The sequence below is a fragment of the Gymnogyps californianus genome, chromosome 1 (genome assembly GCF_018139145.2).
Source record: "Gymnogyps californianus isolate 813 chromosome 1, ASM1813914v2, whole genome shotgun sequence".
Taxonomy (NCBI): Eukaryota; Metazoa; Chordata; class Aves; order Accipitriformes; family Cathartidae; genus Gymnogyps; species Gymnogyps californianus.
Window position 1 is genome coordinate 9,095,676 of NC_059471.1, and position 25,022 is coordinate 9,120,697.

The following is a 25,022-nucleotide window of genomic DNA, read 5'->3' on the forward strand; positions in this document are numbered from 1 at the left end:
TGCATGCATCAAAATTCTTTTCTAGCAAGGCTATGAAGGAAACAAATAATATCTTATTATATCACTAGGGCTAGATTTTGGGTTTTTTAAATGAGGACAATACCCATTGAGCGAAACCCTCACCTCATGTAAATTGTTACCTGCTCTAATGACGTTACGTCACATAAGAAGCTTACCCCTCACTTTTTTGCCATCGTCTCACATTGCAAAGCCATCTAAGCACTTTTGTGCAATTTGTAGTCGATGGTGCCCTTAAACAGCATCTGTAGAAATTAACTTATTTTTTGGTACGTGATGATTTCTCAGTGACATCTTTTGCCTTACAGTAATCTCTGGTCCTGTTTTGTGCAGCACTTTCACTCTTCAGCTTCCACTGGGATTTATTGCGCTAAGAAGAGCAATGGCTAAAAGCTGGTCACTGCTAGAGTTCAAGGATGGTGCCGGTCATTTCTATAATGTAACTTCTTAAGAATTGGTTCTCCTGATTCATGTTCTTCGATAACCTCCTGGTTAGTTCTCCATACACACAAGAGTTGATTTAAAAAACTAAAAGTCACCAATAAATTACTTGTCTATTCTATAAAACTTCAGGATTTCAAATAATGTCCCTTTTTTTTTGCCAGTGAAATAAAACCAGAATTGTAAAGGTCTTTTAGTGTAAAGCTAATATAAAAGCCTGATGGATGGGGCCCTTGTGGGGTACAAGAGACCCAGGCTGGAATCTCTCCTCTGCCATTGTCTGACATCATTAAAAATCATTGTTCTTTTCACCAGGATAGAAAATAACTCTCTGCCTTTTCCAATCAGAGTTTATTTTATACAAGACAGTATGGCTCCAGCAGGCTCCAGTAGGAAAGCAACCCATGCTGGCATAACTGACAATCTGCTGATATAACTCTGTATGAGAGGTGATACACCAGTCTTGAGCTCAGTATCGTGAGGTTACTACCTCTTCTATATTCGGTTTCATGTTGCTATGAGTAAACCAGTGCAACTACCTGCAGAAACTGCAGAACCAATGATTTTTATGAAGTCTGTGACTGTCATTCTATGGATTGGGAAAGTTGTGTTTTCCCTTGTTTTGCCAGGCAAAGGACCTGATGGAGTGTTACCCTTAGTGTACCATATAACCAATCAGATCACCAAGAGTATCTCAGGCCTTTGGTTGTGAAAATTGTGAGTATGAACCTATAACTCATGCCCTGACAAAGTCTGGTAAGTAAAAAGTTTTTACAAATTGGTTTGGAAGAGAAATGTAGCGTTCTTTTATCATCATTCAAAATGTGTCAAATAAATTGTTCAAGCTGCATATAAATGAAGACAAAATTGGCACTTGTACTATAAGAAATGTGTCCCAATAGAATATGCTGTGGCAGAAACTCACGATCAGTATCTTTCTCAATGGGCGTACACGTGAGAAATGCGAGCCAGCTTCAACTTTCCACAAAACTCCCCCAGTTTTTCTTGTACTCCGTCTTCTTTACAGGACTGAAAGCTCCATGTCAAATAACAGCCCTGTTTCATCTCTCAGGCAACTTATCTTCCTGAGGCATAGGGAATTTGAATCTCTCACAGTTACGTCTGAAATCCTCATGCTGATAACACACACACATATTCTAAAAACGTTTGATCGTAGCTTGATAGCCATGGCTTCAAATCTGTTCATGGATGTGGCTGTCAACCAGTCAAAATTTGATATCTGAGCAATGGGAATTGCATGGAATGCATCTTGGAGCCCCTTAGTATGGTGTATGTAACGGTGGCAGAGTTTTATTCTGATGGGGATTCCCATTTGTCTGGAAACTCAATGTCTTCCTGGGGCTTTCCTAACAATGCAACATAGCAGTAGTCAGACCTTGAAGAAGTTGTAACAGCTAAGATTGCTCAAGTTAGTTCAAGCCTGAAATTTTCTGTTCACTTGTTTTTTCAGTGCTTTGAATGGATTTCAATCAGATTCAGAATTAGAAGGAATGTTTGAAAAATTTCCTGAGAAAAAAGGGGTGTTTTTTTGGAGAAATTTCAATTCAGGCTTCTGAAAAAACTCATCTCAAGGTTTTGATGTTGAGATATAACGTGCTGATGTATGATATAATATTTAGACTGCAATATTTTTAAACCATGAATGGCAGCTTCTAGGCTGATCCAAGCATATTTTTCTTATTTTGTGGATCAATATAGCTCCTGTTTGAATTGTAACGAAACAAATATAGTCAGTCATAAGAGGGAAAAAGAGAGAGAACAGATAAGGGAGAAAACCAGCTGTTCCTTGCAGAAAACAGAGCACATAGTGTGATGGTAGATACCTGTTTCCAAAATATTTCATTATGGCACAGTTTGGGACTGTCTAATGTAAACAGCCGCTGGTGGTCCAGGGCTGAATCTAGTCCAGTGGAAAAATCTACCTTCCTTATCATGTTTTCCTCATAGGAGGCAGGGAATGGCATTTAACAACACGTAAGCCTGGACACCTGAATGCTTTTTCTAATGCCTGTGCAAGGCAGGCACTTGGTCCCTCAAGCTGCTATCACTGTACCAGTGTAGTACTTGAGAGGGAGAAAAAAATGCTCCCAAATGGCACCTGATTCTTAGGTGGATGTGTGAGCATCTTTGTCTAAGTTGAGTAAGATAAAACAAAATAATAGTGATTTATACAATAAAAATTCTGTGGTTCACCTGAGGGTGAGTATTGGCTCACTAGAGCAAGAGATCCCCACTCCTGAATGAAAGCTGTCAGTCCTATCACTTCTGCAGATGTATACAGAGCAATGCCCAGTTCTGCAATCACACAGTGGCAGACAAACTTCTTAAGAGGACAAGTTAATACATTAAAAACCAAATGACTAGTTCATTTGTTTTGACAGCCATGGTTTATGTTTAATTATTTAGGAAATACTGCATCTTGTAGTAAATCCAGGTGGAATAAAGCATCACTGCCACACCGGGCTATTGGGTTTTAATCTCAATGAGATTTGTGAGTTGCTGTGATAGGTGTCTATGATAAGGTGCAGAAATTGATGTGCATCTTTTTTCTGTTGTCTAGTATTGTGCTGTTCACATCTGTATGGAGGAATTATGCACAGTACCACAAACGCCCAATGGATCTTGAATATGGCTAACATTTGCTGGTGATGATTCTTTCCTGTTGAGTGATCACATCTACTGGCCTGGGTAACTGATTGAAAGTACTCTCAGTCCTTTTGCTTAAATGAATTGCTGAAGTCACCTTCAGTGATCATAACTCATTTAGAAGATGATAATCTGTCTTGTATTGTTTCAGGAGAGTACTTTTGGCTTGTACTGGGCACCTACCAGCTTCTGTCTTTTGAGAATGTGGTAGAAGAAACCTAAATCAGTCCTACATCATCACAGGGAGAATGGCCAACTGGCAGTTAAAAAACACTTTAGCTGCCTAATTCCTTTCTTCTGCCTCTCACTGTCACTGCAAAAATAAATAAAGGGGGATGCGTATGAACTAAGGCTCTAATCTCCAAGCAGAGCGCCTTACCTCAGGATTGCAAAGGTGTTTTCTGACCTCATTCTTCTTTCAGAGGTTCCCACCTCACTGCCTGAATTGTTCTGCTGTTTGTGTCCAGGTCACAGTTTGATCTACAGAAGGATGCCAGGTTCCTCTTGATTTTCCCATAACAGGTTACAGGCTGGAACAGTGCAGAATTTGCTGCTGAAGCAGCTGAGGAACCTTGAAGGTGGGTTGGGGACCTCCAAAAGAAGCAGCTGAGGGCAGGAACCACTGGGGCATCTACAACCGACAGTGGGAGAATTGGCTGCACTGTGAAGATTTGGGAGAAATTTAAAGGGCAGAGAGAAAAATATTGGTAGGATTTTTAAGACTTGCTTAGTACATATGTGTGGGAGAGACAGTGTTTAGGGCTGGTTTTAACACTTTGCTGGTCACTCAGAACAGTTTATCACCTGCTTTAAAGGAAAGCAAACTTGCTTTTCTACAGGTAGGTGGAGGGAGATGTGTGTGTTTAAAGCGTCAGTATATGTAAGCTTGGAAAACGGAGCATGTGTGGTTTGGGCCATTTAAAGACATGTTCCAGAAGAGATAAACATCTACAGTGGTTAAATTACTGTGCGAAATCCAGGGCTAAGATATTAGAAAGGTAAGAGAAACTTTGGAACATCTTCTCTATCCCCCAGGCCAAGGTAGCACGACTGAGACCTTTTGGTGTGCAGTCCTGGCTAGAAATACCATAGTAGCAGCTCTTGTAGCAGAAATATGCAGTCCTTATCTTACCTGGGATACAGAGTTATTTAAGAATGAGGAGAGGATAAACTACCCTGTATTTTGGACTCTTGCAAAAGGGCTGTGTAGGATATGTGATAATAGTTCCTGGGACTTTAATGTAAGATTTGCTCAATTTATTTATGGCCTTCCTAGTCCCTATGAAATTAACTGGTAAGATAACTGGAAGCAGAAGGTCCAGATGCCTCTCTGTGCAGGTTGTGTGGCTTTGACTCCAGCTATGTAGTGTTCAGCATTCTTCTTTGTGGAGTCGCTTCTGATAATGTCTGGTTTGTTAGCCCTACTTTTAAATGAGGGTGGAACATATTTTGGTGAGTACTGCTGAATCACAATAGCCTACATGAAATGGTTTTCATTTCACTAGGTAATGAATAGTTTTACTCTCTCCTTCTACATATTTCAGAACGTGAAGATTCATTCCAACACATATCCAAAGCTTGCCTGAGTTTTCTTAATTGAAGAACACCCCGTGCAAAAAGTCATTTAGGACTCTAACAGATGCATTGCTTTATTTAGGCAAAAGCAGTCTTGTTATCTGTCATTTTGCAGCTGATGTGAAAGCTCTGAATGGAGCATTGGCATTATCTGTTTGACAATGATTTGATGCAATACTACGCTGTGCTATAAATTACTGTCAAGAAGCAAAATGCTAATGGTAGGGGCCCTTTTATGCACTGGTGACTTAAATAGCATGTTTCTTTAAAATTCAACAGTGACTCACTGGCTTTTAAATAAAACTCCTCTGAGCTATTTAAATAATGCCATGGAGGTCTAGTACATATTTCTTTTGATTCTGAGTACTTCAGAGTTTACTTGAATAACTATCCAAACAAACTTTTGAGCATTGTACTGAATAATACCTTGAAACATATTACTTTTTGCAACAAGATTTTTTTAAAGAAATGTTTAAATATTAAGTAAAATGATCAGACTCTGTTTGCTCATGCTCTACAGTAAGCAGAATTGAAGCTGAAAGTGGTTTTCTGTTGTTTCTTGGAGATGATATCAGACATAGGTGAAGTTCTGAGCAGCATTTTAAATTTACTCAGCACATTTGTTTTCTTTCATGCAACCAAATAGGCATTGATTAGAGAGAATTTCCCATGATCGATGGAATCGATTTGCTCTTGGATTCCCAGACCCTTCAGGCACACACTGACTGAGCACTGCTAAATTCACTGGCACCATCACAGTTTAACCAGCTGAGGATTCAGACACACGCATTAGGAGTGTCTTCTTGGTTGCAGTTTTATGTGTTGAACACTACTGATGACATAAAAGTTTTTCTCCAAGTTTCAAATGAAATGTTGTAGTTCTTTATATCTAGGCAAATATGTCAATATATCAACTTTGTGCTGCCTTTTTCATTCCTACACACACACATCGGGCACTCTCAATGCTCTTCAGGATTGAAGACATTTCCATGACAGTGCTATTGAAAAAGAAGTTATTGTCGATGATGATCTATAACATTCTGCTAATAACTCTTTACCACAGGTGTTATCTACACACTGAGGGATATAAAGAAATGGAAACAGAGTCCTCAAAAAGAAGAAAATACACCTTGTCTTTCAGGATATTTAATAGCAGGGTACACTCCTTACTTTTAAGAACAAAACAAAGATTTTAGAGCAATATCTTTCAAAACTGGGCCTTAACAAATGACAAAAAAATCCTTCCCAAGCCCAAGATCTTCCCGTCATCTATAACTTCATCTTGTTGAGTAAAAAAGTTGTGAGATGGCAAATGAGCTCTGCAGCAAAAGTGAAGGAAAATAATGATGATCTTGAAGAGGAATAATCCCCTCCTATTGAGGACATATTATGAAGAATGCCTCTTTTAGCTGGCCCAGAAGTTGTTACAGGGCTTCTAACCTGAACACCTCAGGTCATTCAGGCATACAGACAGAGGTTGTGGAAAAGGACATTTCAGGTAATCATCACTTAAGCTGATAAAGGATTTATAATTTTAAAATAGCATCCTACTCTGCACCTGGAAAGGAACTGGAAGATACCATCATTAACTGATCATAGGTATAAAATATCTTGTAATAGACTGGCCATTTCTGTACCAATTCAAAGTCACTGAAAGAGAAGCATTAATAATAATCTGACAGAAACAAGTCATCACTTTGGCATAATCTGTCCTGCAGGTATTACTAATAAAATCCTCCCTCAAGTCTAAATCGTGGTTCACACAAAAATGGAAGTACAAATTGCCCTCGTTCCATGCCAACTCCAGTTGTGAACAATGGCATGTCTGGAAATATTCATATTATCAATCCTAAAATACACGTGTGTTTCAGTGAGGAGGAAAATCTAGGTACTTGTAACTTCCAGGCTAGATATATAGCTGAGGAATGACAGAACTATTTCTCTGCACTTTCATATAGGCAGAATTCTTTGTTTATGCCAGCAGTTAAATAACCCAAATCATCCCCGTAGCACCCATATCAAAAGTGAAAGGGATCAAAAGATGAAAATGAACCACTGGGCTGAGTGCACTTCTACATCCTCTGTCTATGAAGCAGGATGTTATTTCCACTCCAGAGCTCGCCTTTCTCTTTAGTGTTCACTTACTGTAATTTTTATACACTGAACATACAAGTTGCCTTCATGATCACTGAATTCAAATACTTCCTTGGGAAGAAACAAAGAAATATCTTGCAAGGGAGTATCTGTTCACCGGCAGGATGGGTAGCAAGAGTGGGGCCTGTGAGCATCTGAATTTGATGGAGTTAGGAATTACAGAAAAAGGTATTAAGAAAGGTAAAGAAGAGAAGATAGGTGAGGACAAAAAGAAAGAAAGCAGGAAGAGATAATACAAGAAAGGAAAATCAAGGGAATAGGAGATAAAAGGTATAACAGAAGAGTCATGTGAAACAAATCCTCAGATGCCTGAGTGGCTGCTCATGATGGCTACTTGTGTTTATTACTCCACCTTGATTATGTATCACTAGCAGCAATCCTGTTGTCCTACTGCTGTGACTAGAGGCAAAATACAGACACTATACAATTCATTTAAGGGAAAGAGATTGTAAATGGGTGCATTCAGGACAAGGCAATGAGTTATATTTCTTGTTATGTTGTTTTTTCCTCCTAAGATCTTGTTTCCCTCCCTACATTAAGCGTACAGTTGACACAGCCAGTACTTGCAGCCTTGTAATTGTTTGCCCATTGCTCTGTCCCCTGTTTTGGCACAGCGTTTTGACTAAATCAAACCTGAAACTGTTACAGATGTGGGAGAAAGAACTCACTCCTCTTCCAGTGCAGAGGCAAAGGGAATGAGTATATTTCCCTTTGTCCTTCCACTATTAGTAACTCTCAGAAGACCATAATTGCTTCCCCACACTCCCACATTAGCAAACTTTACCTAAGGGTTTCACCAGATGATCCCCTTCTTTTCCACAGGTTCACCAGGCTGCTTGAGCGGCTGGCAGCTGAAGATGACTTTCCATCCCCTACATGCATGCGGACCACAGTCGATGTGGTGAATGCGCTGCGCACGTTCCTTTCAGGCTTAGCAAGGATGATATAGACCTTGGGCACAAACATACAGCCGAGGGCCACCGTGGCACTCAGACTCACTGAGAAACACATGGTGATTATCTTGTAGTTGCTTCCAAAATATATTGGCACAAAAGCCAGCCAAATGATGCAGGTGGTATACATTGTAAAGGCAATATACTTTGCTTCATTGAAATTAGCTGGGACATTTCTTGTCTTAAATGCATAAAAGGTGCAACTCAAAATTAATAATCCATTATATCCAAGGGGAGTTACAACACCCAGGTTGGTGGTGTTACAAATCAGGTAGACTTCTCGGATGCTTGGGTAATCATGCATTATATCTGGTGGCTCCATTATAAAGAGGGCAACAATTATGCCTAATTGTATACATATCAAGATAAATGCAATAACCAGTTGGGCGCAGGCACTCATGAACCTAGGTTTCTTTGTACAAATTTTCTTCTTGCTTCCAGCCAGGATTCTTGCAATGCGATTGGTTTTAGTTACTAGAGCAGAATAACTCATAGCTGGGGAGAGGCCGATGCCAATTCGTTGAAGATAACAGTAAATCTGTTGAGGTTTTGCGATGAGACAGAAAGTGCATAAGTAACCCAAGCAGATGCCGGCTAGAATGATGTAGCAAAGTTCTCGGCTGGATGATTTGACCACTGGAGTATCACGGTACATTATGAATATAACTGTAACAAACAAGGTGGCCAGCAGACCCAGACATGCAAAAACAACTGCTGCAATTGGTTCAGGATCACCCCATCTGAGATACTGGACTGGGATGAGGTCACAACCTACAGAAAAAGAAAAAAAAGAACGTAAACTGAAGTATATAGGAGTGAGATTCTTTAAAGATACAGTTACAGGTTTTCCCGATATTTCTCTTCTTTTTGTCTTTCAGGAAGGTGCCATTATAATGAGTGTAGGCTGAGATTATGTTAATATAATGGCACAATAAATACATTTCAGTGACAGCTTATTTCAGTAATACACTTTATCTGGAATATAACATGATGATCAAAGAAATGGTCAAGCTGATTAAGATAAGTCACCTCTCACAGTGGAATTTTCCTTCTAAATTCTTTTTAATATAGTAATTTATGAACAAATTTCAGAATCAAGTTGCATTACCTCAGTGCAAAATGCTTCAGAGATGTCTGCATACTATATGCACTTAAAGGACCAGATGTCAATCCTACTAATTTTATGGTACACTGTGAAGTATGTTGGTACTTGTTTAATGATTATGGAGAGGAATCTTACAGATTCTAGTTGTCAAGAAAAAGAGAGTGCTTCTTTCTCAGATATGCTATCTTTTTTCTAACAAAAATTTTCTAGGATGAGAGTTGCAGATAATAGGTAATTTGAGATGGCACACCCTGCTCACTTCTTTACCTGTCATTCACCCTTTTGAGATGAATTGAGGAAATAAAACCTCATCTAACTCGTGAAATCAAACTGAATTCAGTAAATTAGTGTCAAAGCTGAATTAGCACTGCAACCCATCTAAGGACACTTGTTTTTCAGTCTATATATAGGTTTTAATAAGTCATTCTATGTACACATGTCATAGGAAGTCAAAGAAGCTTTTCATTCCATAGGGTGCAGATCAACGGACAGGAACAAAAGCTGGCAGAAAACTTATTTTTGGCATCCCTTCTTCATCCCTCCTTTCTTTTTGCACTGTAAAGCCTGGATAGGTGTGGTGGGTTGACCTTGGCTGGACACCAGGTGCCCACCAAGCTGCTTTATCACTCCCCTTCTCAGCAGGACAGGGCAGGGAGAAAATAAGATGGAAAAACTCATGGGTCAAAATAAAGGCAGTTTAATAAAGCAAAAGCAAAGGCCGCGTGCAGAAGCAAAGGAAAACAGAAGATTTATTCTCCACTTCCCATCAGCAGGCGATGTCCAGCCACTTCCCAGGAAGTAGGGCTTCAGTATGCGTAGCCGTTGCTCCGGAAGACAAATGTCATAATAACAAATGTCCCCCCCTGCCTCCTCTTTTCTCTTAGCTTTTGTTGCTGAGCAGACGGCATATGGTATGGAATATCCCTTTAGTCAGTTTGGGTCAGCTGTCTTGGCTATGTCGCCTCCCAAGATCTTGCCCACCCCCAGCCTCCTGGTGAGGGGGGGAATGTTGGAGAGACAGCCTTGATGCTGTGGGAGCACTGCTCAGCAGTAGCCAAAACACCGGTGTGTTATCAACACCTTTCTAGCTACCAATACAGAGCACAGCACTATGAGGGCTGCTGTGGGGAAAATGAGCTCCATCTCAGCCAGACCCAATACAATGGGAATAAGAGGGGGGGACCTTGATGCTCTGGAGTGCAACTTCTTGACAATAGTAGACACACTGGCACTGCCAGCCAGGGCAGGACAGCTGGAAGGAGATGATGGAGTGGAGGAAATGCAATTAAAAGCTTTTATTTCCCCTATACTTGACTAACCTTGATTGCAAAATCTAAATGACCTCAAAATTTAGGACTGTTGTAATCAGGTTGCTGTCTTCTGGTTAGGTCAGACAGAAGGGTGTGAGCCTGACTCGAGGTGGGTCGTGGCAAGGCACTTCATCCCATGGGGATGGAGCGCAGATGCTCACATCTGTATTTTCAGCAGTGAGGGTAATTAGCACTGTCTGATGGGCATCTGGATGCCAAGCAATCCCAATTAATTAGGGAACCGGGGACCTCATGACTTGATGAACATGAGTAAATGTAGACATCAGGACTATAATTTGGGAATTTCTACATTGAAGGTCTACTCTTTGCCTTTTCCTTTATTTTAAGTGGAGCTTAAAGTTTTTCCAAATCTGCCACTTACATTCTTAGTAGTAAGAATCCTTTCATGAAATGGTATGGGTAGATATTAGGCTTAGCTCCTCTCTTCTCCAAGTATTTCTGTATTCTGTATCTCTACACAATATTATCAAAAATATAATACCTACAATAAGGTGGTATCCTCAATAGATTGTGTGGCAAAAGTATAAGGCAGATAGTTCTGTATTCTTGCAGAAAGCAGAAAAATCAGAAGGATTAGGGTCAACAAGTCTTTGACATTAGTGCAGCTAAAGGATACAAATTTGCAGTCACTCCAGTGTAACAGAATTGTGCTCTTGGTTACTAAATGCAGATTAATTTGCCATCCATATTTTAACTGCTTTGGTGTGCAAAACATTCTGTTACAATAATAAAATTATTGTCATGTCTTAATGTAAAAAAGACATTTAGTTTTTTATGAAACATGCTCATAGCTTTAGTTGATGATACCTATTTGACTCTTGTTGGTTTTAAAGCGTTTACTTATTCATTGTGAGGGAGACATTGTATTTCATTCTGACTTCATCAAGATTAATGTAGCACAGGAATCACACCATTAAAATCAACATTTTATACCAGTGAGAGTGGTGGAAGAAGGGTGAAAACCAGAAAGCATACTCTGGTGTGTGTAGATATCCCCATGTGGGTTCTTCCCCAAGAAGTTTTATGAGTAAGTAAGTGACGTCTAAATCTATTTCCGATTTTACCAAAATTTAATTAATGTTTTGAGGAAACAAATTGTTACCAGCTTCTAATACTACTATATATTATTGGACAGGAAATTTGAAGAGAAAAGGGCTTTATCTGAGCGCTGGCCTTGATATGTAGACAATGATATAGGGGCTGAATTTTGCTCAATTTCTAATGCTGTAGCAGAGGTGAATCATAACCAAGCATTTCTCATTAGTTTCAGACTATTTCATGCCTTCCTTGCTTTATTACTCTTTTTACATTCTCTTAATAAAATACCTGAGAAAAGAGTTGAGAACTTGTCCCATTTTTTCCCCCATCACTGGGTATACTTCACAAGGAGAATGTTAAACTGTGCAATGATTTATTCCTCAATTAAGATTTAAGGACTGGATAGTCTTCATAAAGCAATGATTGGTGAGGTTTTCATATAATAGCTTTGCAGCTAATGGTTTCTGACAATGGCACTTTGCAGAAAGAGGCAACTAGATCAAGTAAAAGAAATATGGGAAAATAACATTGTGAGTGTTCAGGTTAGGTTAATGGCCAGGACTATACCAAGGCAAGAGCTGAAGAATGGTAACACAAGAACAACTCATTCCTATCCCCTAAATATGTGTATGCTCAATGGTCATTTGGACAAGATCCTGCCCCACAGCCCACCTCTTACACTTCATCAACATCTCCAAGCACCTGGAAAGTCTTCTCTCCTAGCTGGCTCAGAAACTCCAGGTGGAACAGAGCCAGCAGCCTTGTCTTGTGGTCCCTGCGGTGTGCTGAGGCAATCTTTGGCTTGTGGAAAGCGTGTTAGGAGCCAGTCCAATTTGGAGCAGGTGTAGAGTTGTTCTACTCTGTGCTCAAGAGCGCACTGCTTCTGGGACCAGAGCCCCAGTAAAATTGACATAAAACTGCTTCTTTGTTCTTCTGGCCAGAAACATAGCCAGTGGGAGCAAGGTACTAGATACGCATGTGAATAGCAAGACAAGCCGATATAAAAAATCAGAGTCCCATTTGACATGCTAGGGAAAGGTTTTCTGAAAGGAGCATCAAAAATCACCAACAAATTACAGATAAGGATGTGTAAGGATCTTCTGGGGAAAAAAAAAGATTCCGATATTTTGCAAAAACATCTCGCTACTTCAGGGATGGGCTAAATTGTGCTATAAACAAGGAGACGAGAAGCTCTTGAAGGCTTGACCACTGCCATAGATCTATTAGTACCCTGTGCTCTCTCTGTAGAGGTAAACTTGTCACTTATTTCTGATCTTACATATTGCGTTAAAATTACTTCATCTGGGAGAAGAGTTCACAGATACAAAGCATTGTATTATAGTCCGTATTTTCTGGGGATTTGATCTTGACACTGTTTTAATTTGTTATTATAGCCTTGACACCTAAGAGAGCTTACCATGCCTTCAGCATCCATAAAACTGTATTAGTTTAGCACTGAAAATCCCTTTCATGATAGGCAATATAAAAGATATAATTAAACTAGTTCCAAAGGCAAACACAACAGACTAAGGCTTGTGAGTAGGATGCACTCTGGAAAGCGAAGGGAATTCAGTGAAGTCTTCTTAAGTCAACATCAAGAGAAAAAGCTCACTGAATCTGCACATGGAGACTGAAACTGGCAGAAAATTACTGCTGGTTTAGTAAGTCAGTCCTAAATATTTTTCAGTGGGGTTTGGCATCCTGGGCAGTGAGTTCAACCTGTTGACAAAAGACTAGGTTTTCTTGGTAACTTTTCACAGACCCTTCCAAGGATAGCAGAAGTCCAAACACCAAGGCTGAAACCTAAACAACAACCTAACCACATCTTAGTTGTGAATGACAGTCTCCACATCATAGGATTTAGCACACATTATTCATATTCATCAGTGTATTGATGTTATGCTGTTAGATATTTTATATTAATGCTTCTGAATGTTTCCCTATTTATAATCCCAAAAGATGGGAGAAAGGATATCTTATTAGTTATTTGGGTTTTCATATATGGAGAGCTGAGATGCAAAAATGTAGGAGTCAGAATAAAAATCTACGTGAAGCTGGCAGGGTAGCTTTTGTAATTTTTTTTTTTTTTTTTTTTTTTTAAATAAAACCCCAACTTGTTACCCAAACTGTCAGGGCAAAAGTGAAGATTACACTCTCCAAAGTCCTGGGTGAGAAATCAGCCCCTTGACCTCCACATGGAATGCGGACCAACTGAAGTGAGAGAAGACATCTTTAACATTTCGGTACTAAGGTCTGGTGCTATGGTAAAGTATTATGGTCACCAGTTCTTTGCCCTGTACTGGTGGGACCTTTTGTAGTTGCTAGAATAGCAGGGCATGTAGAGGTGACCATGTGCTGGCTTTTTAGCTGCTGCAGTTCCCAGGCTGGCACATTTACTGAAACCATCAGCAAAGGCAGGTTTGCACAGTGTGAGGGACTGGAAGAGTTAATGTCTGTCAATGTCTCAAACATTGTAGCAACCAAGGTGCGGTCTGCATAACAAAGAGGGAGGGCCATTAGCAAGAAGTTGGCTGGCATGGACACAGGAGGTGTGCCGGAGGGTGTGCAGTCCTGTGTTCTGGCAGAACCAGCCTGGGAACCCACCACAGATGGCCAGAGGCCACACAAAGCTTATTTGAGGAGGGGGCTTGTAGCTCCTTGGAAAGTCCCTAAGACCACCAACCCAATAAGCCGCGCATGCTCAGTAGGTGAAGAACCCTCTGGAACACTACCGTATATGTTGAGAACTGTCTAGAATGAACCCATATAAGTCTTCAAGAGGCATGACTGTGGACAGAGATTTAGACTATAAAAGACACAACTGCAAAGAGCCATGGCGTGCGCCCATCACCGGAGGATTGCCACGCTTGTGACCGACACGGCGGGATCCAAGGGTGGTGACTATCTCTTTTCTTTCTCCCCCCTTTCTTTTTTTTCCTTATTCCTCTCTTTTCTCTCTTCTTGTGAACGTTTTGCTGCAACCCACGCTGCCCACCGTTATGCCTTCCACGGTTTGGATTCTTCGAATAAAGCGTTCAAAGTGATCGTTTGGTGTCGTTTCACCTTAATTTAGCCCGGGGGGATCCCAGAACCTCTACGACCCTCTGGTCTGTCCGGTCTGGGTGGTAACACACAGTCAATGGATGCAGCAGAGGACTGTGCATGTCTTTATTCTGCCACCTCTGCAGGGCAGGAGTTGGGATCGGTCACACCATGAAAGCTGGGGCGTCTGTAGCTCCGGAGTCTAAGTCCCTAGTAACTCAAATATACTGATTTAGCTGCCCATTGCAGTAAAAGGCAAGGCCACGAATCTTAGAATAATACATTAAAGTTACTCTGTGACCACATGGGGAATGATTTCTTAATTACACAAATGTGCAGAATGACTGGAACAACTGATGGATTGCAGCAATCAGGTCCATCCCTAAGTTAGGTCTAATGTTTTGATTTAAGTTTCACTAAAAAATGCTGGCTCTGTGTGTTGTAAATGTTTTGTTCAGAATATGTCATGTTCAGCAAACTTTCCATAATGTAAGGCACAATTACAAGTGGATCCTTCTGACTTTGTTGGCAAGTCCCCCTTCATGCAGCCCAGGAGCCTCCAAGAGCTGTTCGTTGAGCTCAGTATTCTTGAATGAGCTCACCTGAACCTGAAGTGCTGTGTGCCTCACGCTGGAGACTTGAACTGTAAATGGACTGGAAGCTGAAGTCCACACCCTACCTGGAACAAGCAATTGAGGGAAGAAAATCCACAAACCCAGCAACAAGGGAGGGGAGAAAATGACAGCCAGAGATCCTGGTCATAATATTGCCACCTGAACCCTGAACTCAACCGCATCTGCTTTCTCCAAGAGGCTGGTGTGAGAGTGACTTATGGAAATGGTTACATTTCATTTGGAATAAGAAATAAAAAGGAAAGAGAAATACAGGGCACAGAAAATCAGGGTAAAAATTGGACATTATCTCTGCTGATGTGCATTTATAATGCTAAAAACAACCAGATAAAAATTGTGTCCTTCTTCTACCCTTGGTCTGAATTACAGCCTTACCAATTACGGTCAAAAGCAAGATCCTAGTAATGTTTCAGCAGCAAAATCAATGTCAGCACAGGCTAAATTGTGTTCTGTCTCGTGCTCACAACTGTCAGACAATTGCTGAAATTACCAATGGCTGTAACTTTATTGCAAGCAACAATACAAGAAAGCAGTTTGATGGCAACAAGCAAGCAGTTACTGTTTGAAAATATTTCAGGCAAGAGATGAATGATTTTTTGCTGGGGGGGGGGCAGGATCCAGTCTTATGAGACACCCGAGCCTCAGACTCCCATGGCTTCTGCCACAGCCCGAACCAGCACGCTGCAGAAGAGCTGACCAAGCTCTTGTGGGGATCTGCCAAGATCCGATGTCAAGCATCGCCCCTGCCCTTGGCCCCACGGGTGGTTTGCATGAGCCGTGGCAGTGGGCTGTCCCAGACAGTGCCTGGAGCCAAGACAGCAGCGGCTCCCAGCACTGTCTGTGCTCTGCAGCTCTCACTGACGGTCCGAGCAATGCCCTCAGGATGAGGGAGGCAGTCATCCTCACTTCTCAGTGAGGAATCCAAATTGGTACAAGCCAAATGGGATACAATATCAGTGTTGTCAGAGCGCTTTGAAATGGCTGTTGTGTCACTTAGAGGTGGGGTGCACTTTTTTCAATCCTTTCCATTCAAGGGTTGTTTGGATAATCCAGCTCTTTTCTGGCACTTTCAGACAGGCAGACAAGATCGTGACGCTGCTATCCTGGGTTTACTGTACCTTATTTGGGGAAAGCATTTTTGTAACAATAGTAAAAACTTATATTTCTGATATTTAGCCTTATCCTTGAATGGCAAAGAAAACATTTCAAGAGCTGTAAAATATTTCAGCTCCTATTTTCATGGGAACCCAATTAAGAAAATCAAATAGCCAGTGTATTTGGAGTACACAGATAATGAGAAAAATGTCAATACAGCCTGAAGATAATCCAAGTGTCACTGAAATTAATATCATCTACTTTCCTTGCAGTCCTTGAGGTCACTAGACAGAACTTTGTATCTGTTATTGTTGTATACTGTCCCTGAATCACAGAAAGAGAGAATAATTGCCTCTTTCCCACCTCAGAAATGTCCTTAAACAAACACTAGTGATAACTGGACCAAGATGTTCCTACATCCACTGAAAAAGCACTGAGATGCCGAACAAAACTTATTTGGTCTTTATAAGGCACCCTTTTTGAATGCAGAAGGCCATGTCCTCAAAGTCACTTGGGTTTTTGGAGAACCAAAAAGCCATTCTCATCAAGCTACTGAAAAATTCATTTCATGTAGGTTTGGTCCTCAGTGTTAAGTGTTTGCTCCCTTCATTTGTATCTAAACATGCCTGGCATCTATTTCTCTTCCCTCCACTGTGAATATAATGCAAAGAAGGGCTTTGAGGAATAGTGGAGGGGTTGGCATATACTTCTGGACTTAAACCCATGAGTTTCTCCTGCTCTAATTGAGTATATGGCTCAGCCACACTGGCCATACTAATGTGTGAAGTGGTGCTGCAATGTATCGATGTTGCTAACACAATGCATGGGGAAGAAGGGGAGCTACAGTAGACTGGAAAGCACATCTTGATACTAAACCAGGAGGGAGACAATGACTCAGGGTGCATGTTGGGATGGTACAGATAAATTTGGAGAAAAGGAAGAGAATGACCATTTTTTTGTCCAAGGAGGAGCCTGGTCCCTGGGGAATGTTGTATGCATAAGCAATGAAACTGAAATTTGTGAGAAAATAAAATATGGGCAGCTAAACATTCCCTTTCTCACCTCAGCTTCACTTCTAGATGGAGATATTTTCCAGTAACTGATTTAATCAAGAGAAACTCTTCCTCCCACTTGTCTTTCCCACTATCTTTGGACTTCCTGTACCTTTCTGTACTTCAGAACTCCAATGTCTTTTTCTGTTCTGAGAATAACTTTGTTTTTGTACACATATTGCATCCCTTCTGTCTTCTCCCCTCCTGCATCTGAATTCTGATATTCCACAGGTAACTGAAAAAAAGCATTAATCTCTCTTCCTTTCTGTGAGTGACATCCCTGCCATTACACATTTTATATAGTGAAGTTTGTGGCACAAAACTGATGCTGGTCATTGAGCATAAGAAAGATGGAGCAATGTTTTGTTGTGCGAGCCAAGAAAGGATTCCAAAAAAGTTTTTATCCAAGTTCAGATCTCTGGCAAACAGTGAGGTGCAGCTCCACATTGAAAGCCTTCTCAGGTGCGTGGCTGATATATTTACAGGAGTCTCATCTGAAGGTGATCATGCAAGGAAGACTTATTCCAATGAGCTTTTTATATGTGTAGCCTTGTGGAGCTGACATTACCTAAGACATGGCTTTATCAAGCAGCAAAAAGACATAGACTGCTGCAGTATAAGATGTAGGGACATTTCAAGGAGAATGGTGTATGCTTTATAAAACTGAAGGGAAATTTCCGTGCCAGAATACAATATACATCTCCCTCTCCTTACTTTTAATTCACATTTATTACTAAATCTTAGGTTGTAAACAAGACTGAGAGTCAGTTTTTTACAAGCTGCAAAAGTTGGGACTATAAATATGATCGTTAAAAATACAGCTCAATTTATTGTATGGATAAGCTGGGAATAGACTTTTTAAAATCTGTTTTTGATACAAAGCTAAATAAGACAAGATCCAGCCATCATGTGAATAGTAAGTTAGGTGGGGACTACGCAGCCATGAAGCTATGGTGATGGGTGTCCTGTTACCAGGAGTGCATTTTCCATCAGCTGTGCTTATGGAGGCCAAGGGGGGGGTTCAGTTTCCAAATAATGCCTGCTGAATTTGTGCCTGGCTGAGGAACAAGGGTTAGATCTCCCAAGGAACATTGCTTGGCACTGATGTCGAGGGGTTGTTTTGTGTGCGTATTGACTTTGGTCCCTATAAAGACATAAAATGCATGTCTAAAGCCAGATGAACGGTTTGCAAAATGTAGCAGCTCATGTAATACACAAAGCAGTTGGCTTGACTAAAAAGACAACTACTTTCCTTTAAAACAGTCAGAGCTGAGTGGAAAATCATTGACTCATCCTACAAGAGCTTTCAAGATGCCACTGCATCCTGCTCTTCCATCTTGAGGGCAAAGGAAGACCTTCAGAGGGTAAATCCTTCCACAAGCCCAGACTGATGCCTTGCCTGAGGCATGGAGGTCTGCATGCCCGGGGGAGCCAGCCCGAAGCACAGAGCCCGAAGGCCAACCTGGCGGCTGTTTGCTCCACTTTGCCTTACATATGGTGCTTACAGGCTAATTACCCAAACTTTACCAGGTCAATGGGCAGTTCCCATCACTGGTGTTTCAGACGTGGGTCCTCTGTTGGTCCCTCCAACCAACAGAACAAGTTCCCTCCTAACTGACTTGTAGGAGCTCCTTTTCCAGCTGATCCAAGTTGTGTAAAACCTCAGGTGCTCACTGAAACAGAGACGTGAGCTGGGATCTGCCACATCTCAGACAAGACACCCGGTGGTTGAAGAGTTGACCATTTGCACTAGTTGACCTTCCTAAACTGACCAGCCTGATGTGGTGGCCTGGTCCCTGCAATGTGGGCTTTGGAGGCCTCTGGATGTCCCAGCTGGGATGTGAACCTGAGCTTATACCACACACTCAATACTCTGCTCTGGGGGACACATGGGGCTGGGTCTTTTTTCTCCCCTTCTCCATTCTCCTGGCACAAGAAAGCTTTCCCTGAAATGAGAAGGCTTTGCTGGCTGATTGTTGAATGCCTCGGGAGGCAGGGCTGGGGGAGTGGGGCTGGAGGAGCACTTGTAAGTCCATTTTATTGTTGTTTCAGTTTTCTCAGTTAAAAGTTTTTTTCTCAGGGAAAGTTTCATGTTTGACATTTTCTGAAAAATACCCCATCAGTTTCATGGCTAAATGATATTTTTGCAGTAATTAGGTAACCTAGCTTATATATTACAGCAATGCAACATCACTTACCAAGAAAGGATTAACTTTATATATAAAAATCTGTCTATAAGCCAAGCCTTGCCTGACACTCTTCCACTTATTCATCCAGCAAACAGGTTTTCCCTTTGTCTTCCCTCTCTTTCACCTCAAAAGTTTCTCCCCTCATCCATAGAAATTATACACAAACCAAGGCTGTGAGCTCTTCTGGAAAAAAAGTCTCTTCTCCTCTTGTCTATACAGAGCCTGGCACAATGAGAACCTCATCCCTAAACAGCGTTTTGAAGTGGTGTGTGCTCTGAGTGTTTGAATACTTGAATTCTGTTTATTAGTCATAAAGAAGAGAGGCTGTGGGATACAAGTGTTGGAGCGATTTATCTCTAAAGTAGCCAAATTGGTATTCTGCAAGAACATAGAGATATATGCCACGGCAAGGAGAACATCAACCCTGTATTCTAGCAGGGTCTCTGGTGAACAAAGGACTAATGCAAACCTAAATCTGTTTGGAGCACACATGCATTTAGCACCAGTAACTACAGCAACTAGCTCATAACTTTTTCAGATTAATAAAGAAAGTATTGCACGACTTTTCTGTACCTGCTAGGGAGGAAAATAAAACTCTGAAATTTGACCTCCCTGAATAATTTCTCTCACCAGGACTTAATTTCTCTACCTGTTTGGGGAAGGACAAGATCTGCACCACCAGCTAGATGTTAGTGCAGGATTGAATACAAAACCAGGATGATTTTTTTTGTTTCTAGATTTAGTAACTCGGGTCTTTAGAAAGCAGCTGAATTACACCAGTGATTCCTGGATCAGGTTGAGGAGAGAAGACAAATACCAGCCTCAGTTCAAATTTCAGCTTTTTCCCTGGGTTCGATCTGATCAAAACAGTCCTCATACTCACTTGTATCTGGCATTTGTTTCTTCAGCTCAGCAGATGAACATTTTCATTGGCAACATAAGCACAGCTACAACTCATTTACCTGTGAGGTCATCATTGGGCCAGGAGCCAAGCTGGCAGGCTTTGCATGTGTATTCATCAAATACATATTCATTCTCTTTACAAGGAGTGCAGGTCCAACAGCAACTCACTTCTCCTTTACGGATCACCTGAGACAAAAATTGACATTCAGTTTAGCAGCATAAACGTACATTCATGCTGCCCCAGTTGCTAATTTAGTTTTTTAATCTCTTTTTTTTTTGATAGAGGTTTTTTTTTAATTTTATTTTAAAGGGAATTCCTTTTCATGATATGTTTGCTTATACAAAATATGACACAAGTTCTCAGTTCTCCCATCATGTATGTACCAGAAGAAAGAAACCATCAACCAGAAGTATAAATGAAGGTACAGAATGACAATAAGATGTTTTTTCCCCTCTTAGAATAGCAAAACTCAAAATTTCATAGATAGCAATGTGCCTACAGAAGCCAGTGCATGATAGTCAAGGCATATAATTCACTCCATTGTGGTCCATACAGGGAATCATGTCAACAGCATTATTTCCGTAAGGGTTCATTACCCAAAGATTTTTGGGTGCTTATTTTTCATCAAATTGTGAGTGATTTGTTTAAACCGAGTTTTTCCAGACATCAAACTGAACATGCCTTTTCCAGAATTATTTAATTACTGCATTTCTAATTAACATTTAAGAGTGAGAACGTTATCTTTATCCATTTTAACATCTGACCTGATTTCTCATTTTATAATTTACTGCCAAATGTTATTGCACATTCATGACTGAGATGCAAATTTTTCAAGATCCTTATTTATCATGTCTGGGCACTGAAAACATCTGTGCTTCTTGTCAATATGTCTTTCTTTTGAAATAAAGTATTCCAGTTTCTCCACTCTTCCCAAGCAATTTATAAACGAATACTCCCAATTATAGCATAAGAAGTAGGTTGACTTATGGATCTTTTGCAATGATGAATTTAGAAGGTGGCTTCAAAACCAAATGTCTTTATTGCAATTTTAATATATGAAATGTAAAGCAGTGTAATCAAAAAGAACTGGACTGCTCTTTGCAATGCTGCAGTGAAAAAAAGTGTAAATTATATCGTTTTCATCAGCAATATGGGGACTTGAAAGCTTCAGTTTTTGGTTTTGTTTTTAAAATTGTGGAGTATGAAAAGAAAAAAAGCCACACCTGAATAGCTAAACTGGCAGAAAGGCCATGGGAGCATAAGTGATTTGCTCTGCAAGTGTTAAGACTACAGCTACTTGCAAAACAGAATATCTGTCCTCCAGAAGAATTCACATCTTGGGACTTCTTTGATTTTGAAGTAGAATGAAAAGTTGAACAAATGACAAGATTTCTTATGTCTGGGAAAATCAATTCTTAGAAAGTTCGTACTAATTTTTAGACACATATTTTGGTGAACTTGATGCATTATAAAAATCCATAATTTTACAATGTATAAAATACTTGAGAAAATGAAGTGGCAAAATAGAAACCATATGTTATTATCAAAACACCTAAATTTTTTATCAAAACAATTCATTTACACTTTTCTGTTAAACTTTTCACCAAATCAACATCTTCTATAAAATATTTGGAATTTGACAAATCTGTCAGAAAACTGGTACACTGATCATTTCTTACCCAGCACTAACTGGGGGTTACTCCAGAGAAGGATTATGTATCCTTCTCTAGGAATGAAAATAATTGTTCTCCACTACTCAGAATCAGGTCAGACTTTTTTTGTATTAAATTGCTTAGCCATTTCTTCATCCTTTTATTTTTCATTTCTTGAACAATTGTTTGTTGTAGCACTTAACTGTAAAACAATCTTTTCTGTCCCTTTTAATAAAAATTATTCTCTTTAAAACAAAAATTATTTTCCCTTCCCCTTGTCATCTGGGCAATCCTTTGACCGTGTATTTATTTAAATAATCGTATGTCCACACTATTTCAAATGTATAGAGTTGAGTTGTGTTTGGATTTTATCAAGTCCTTCAGATGGATGTAACAAATGTTGCTGAGTGTTGGATATCATTATACTGAATGTTTCAAATTCCTGCATAATAACTCAGTCCCACAGAATTCTGCAGGAAAACCACCATGGAGCTTAGCAGGGTCAAGCTCTCCCCATCATCTGTGAAGACCATGAAGATAAAGGACTGTGAAGTAAACTTTGAGATTTATAATCAATAACCTAATGAGGAGCATAAAGAACATTTCAAACGCTGGACTTCAAGCATGTGTCTAACTAAGTGTGTGATGAATTGGCGTCATAGTGAAGAATCCTCTTGGGAGAATCCTTGAGAGCATGGGAAGAAGGTGGAAGGAGACTGTGTTAATGAAGATCACAAGATACTTCCCATCACCTGTGTAGTGGTAACAGATCATAAAGGAACTCAGAGCCACCCAGTTCTGAAGTTATTGTCTGTTTGTCCATCTCTATCCTCTCACATACGTGACTTTGTGGCTGGAGCAGGCCAACATCAGACCCCTGTTTAGTTACTGTGGGAGTAATTCATCCCACCTTCCTTTATGCGTCTGCAGAAGGTATGTTCTCATCTGAACCAACTGTCCTGGCTGGGTGCCTTTTACCATCAGTGAAGAGAAAGAAGTGTTTCTACACCAAGATTCATCTTCACTGTTTTCAAAGCCTACATGAGGATGAGGTGACTCCTGATATAGAATAATATATTATTTCCATTGACTATAAAGAAAGTTCAGAAATCTGATATAACTGTATATGCCTACACTGAAGACATATACATTTGGTCTGATGAAACTCACTGACTCTGCCAAAGACCAGTTAGTGAATAAAACATGGTGACTGTGTCCTAAAATTCTGGAAAACTCAGACTGAAGAGATTCACTTTGTGTTGCAGAGCATGGTCAGCCTCCCATCAGCCCCTCACTGTAGCTCTTTCCCAGTTTTGCAGGCATGCCACGTTAACACAGAAGAAAAGTGATCCAGATTCCAGTGAGACGTGTCAGAAATTACAGCTGGTTTTTTTCAGTCTGAGCCACTCTGTTGTCCATGCCCATCCCCTCAGTCCACAGGCTTTTATATAAATGACTGCAAGGTAAGCTAAGGACTCGTGGTATTTTAACTGTTCTGCAGTAGGTGTCATGGGATGCTGAAGGATAATAGAGTACAATTAATATATGACAGATTCTTCTACCCTCCTTGCTTACTGCAACATGGAAAGGGAAGAAGGAAAAATCAAAAACCTGGGAAACGAGCAGTAAAACAGGTATGATTAAAAAAAAGTTACCTACATTTCCTGAAGTTCTAAGTAGTGGTAGTTATCGATATTCTCTGATGATACCACAGACTTAAGGTCTGAGTAATAATGTTCCAGTCTAGGTGTCTGTGTTTAGCACTGAAATAGTAGCAATTATTATTTATAATTTACTTGCAATCGTACTGGCAAGTCCCAGTCAGGGATTTGCACTCCACTGAATCAGTTGCTGTAAAAATATGCAGCAAAAAACCCCCAAACAATACCTGTTCTAAAGCATTTGGAATATAAGTATAAAAAAGTCAGCAGTTCACAGATGCAGGAGTACAAGAAAATGGCCATTTATGAAATAGTGAGATGACTATGATACGAGTAAGAACTCAATACATAAGTCTGTACATTTTAATTAAGGGATGGGATACTGTCTCCATGTAAGAGTCAAGAAAAATTTGCTTTCAAATTTCAAGCATTCTACATGACTGAAGTAAATGGAGAAAATATTTACCTTTATCTGGCCTTTTTCACAGGGTTCACTGCACACAGATCTGATGATACTGTTTTTCTCTGACCATACTTCATCATCATCCATTTTCAGCTCCCCATTGTCCCAACTGCCAACATTGATATAATCAAAGTAGTCCTTCCCCATTTTCTTAAAATTCATGATTTCATATCTTTGGAAACACAAAGGGGAGACATAGCTAAGTTGAGGAGAACATAATGAAATATTTCAATTTAAAGGAACACTATACAGTCAAAATAAAGCTTGTTGAAATAAAGAAGGCAAAATTTCAAGCATTATGCTTGTCCTTGAGTGTCTCCCAATAATTTTGTAATATCATAATGTTTCTTTTCCTTTTTAATTTGTTTTCTTCTATCACCATGAAAGTTCCCTGAAGACTTTGGGGTTAAGTGACTGAGCTTCTGAGAATGACTATTTATTTAAGGAAAACAATGAAATGAGCCAGACAGGATCCATCTTGTGTAACTTTCTGCACTGAAGCCAACTGCATAGGGAACCCTAGCTGTCCTAGGCTCCCTCTATAGCAGATGCAGAGAAATCTAAACCCATAATAGCAATTCCCAATGCTAAGTGCTCCTCACTGACTGCAGGTGCTTATTCCCCTCCTGAGAGACGAAGCCTGAAGACAGCTAAGCTTCTGAAGTGAGGTAGAAGCAACCTAGGCCTGTGGGATCAAAAGAAACTTCCTGTGCTGTAAGACTGCAAGATGCAATTTCAGGTGGCACCCAGAGAGCAATCAGGCACCATTCTTCAGGCACAGATTCCAGGACTCTGGGACTTGCTGGAGGCTTCAGGGAGATCTTCTTATCAAGAGGTATCTTGTAGTCCAGGCATTTGAAGAACGAAGTTGAGACTTGCCTTTTTTTTTTTGCCTTTTTCTTCTATAGCATTACAGCAGCAAATGCTATTCTCTCCCATCCATACAACCCCCCTCATTTTTATATAATTCCTCAGTGATCGGAACACACTTAATTCCTTGTACAGTATGGTGTGGAAGAGTATTTATGCCTCAGTCCTAGGCTGCTTTTT

General features: G+C 40.3%; 1 protein-coding gene across 3 annotated transcripts in view; it reads right to left on the minus strand.

Annotated features, from left to right (window-relative positions):
* GRM5 (glutamate metabotropic receptor 5) overlaps positions 1 to 25,022 on the minus strand; it is a 278,015-nt gene that overhangs the window by 17,215 nt on the left and 235,778 nt on the right. For all 3 annotated transcript variants that reach the window (XM_050899506.1, XM_050899497.1, XM_050899488.1), the window contains exons 5-7: positions 23,976 to 24,144; positions 20,255 to 20,381; positions 7,640 to 8,579 (exon numbers count right to left, since the gene is read on the minus strand). In XM_050899506.1, coding sequence (XP_050755463.1) covers positions 7,640 to 8,579; positions 20,255 to 20,381; positions 23,976 to 24,144 — 1,236 coding nt within the window. The remainder of the gene's footprint in view (positions 1 to 7,639; positions 8,580 to 20,254; positions 20,382 to 23,975; positions 24,145 to 25,022) is intronic.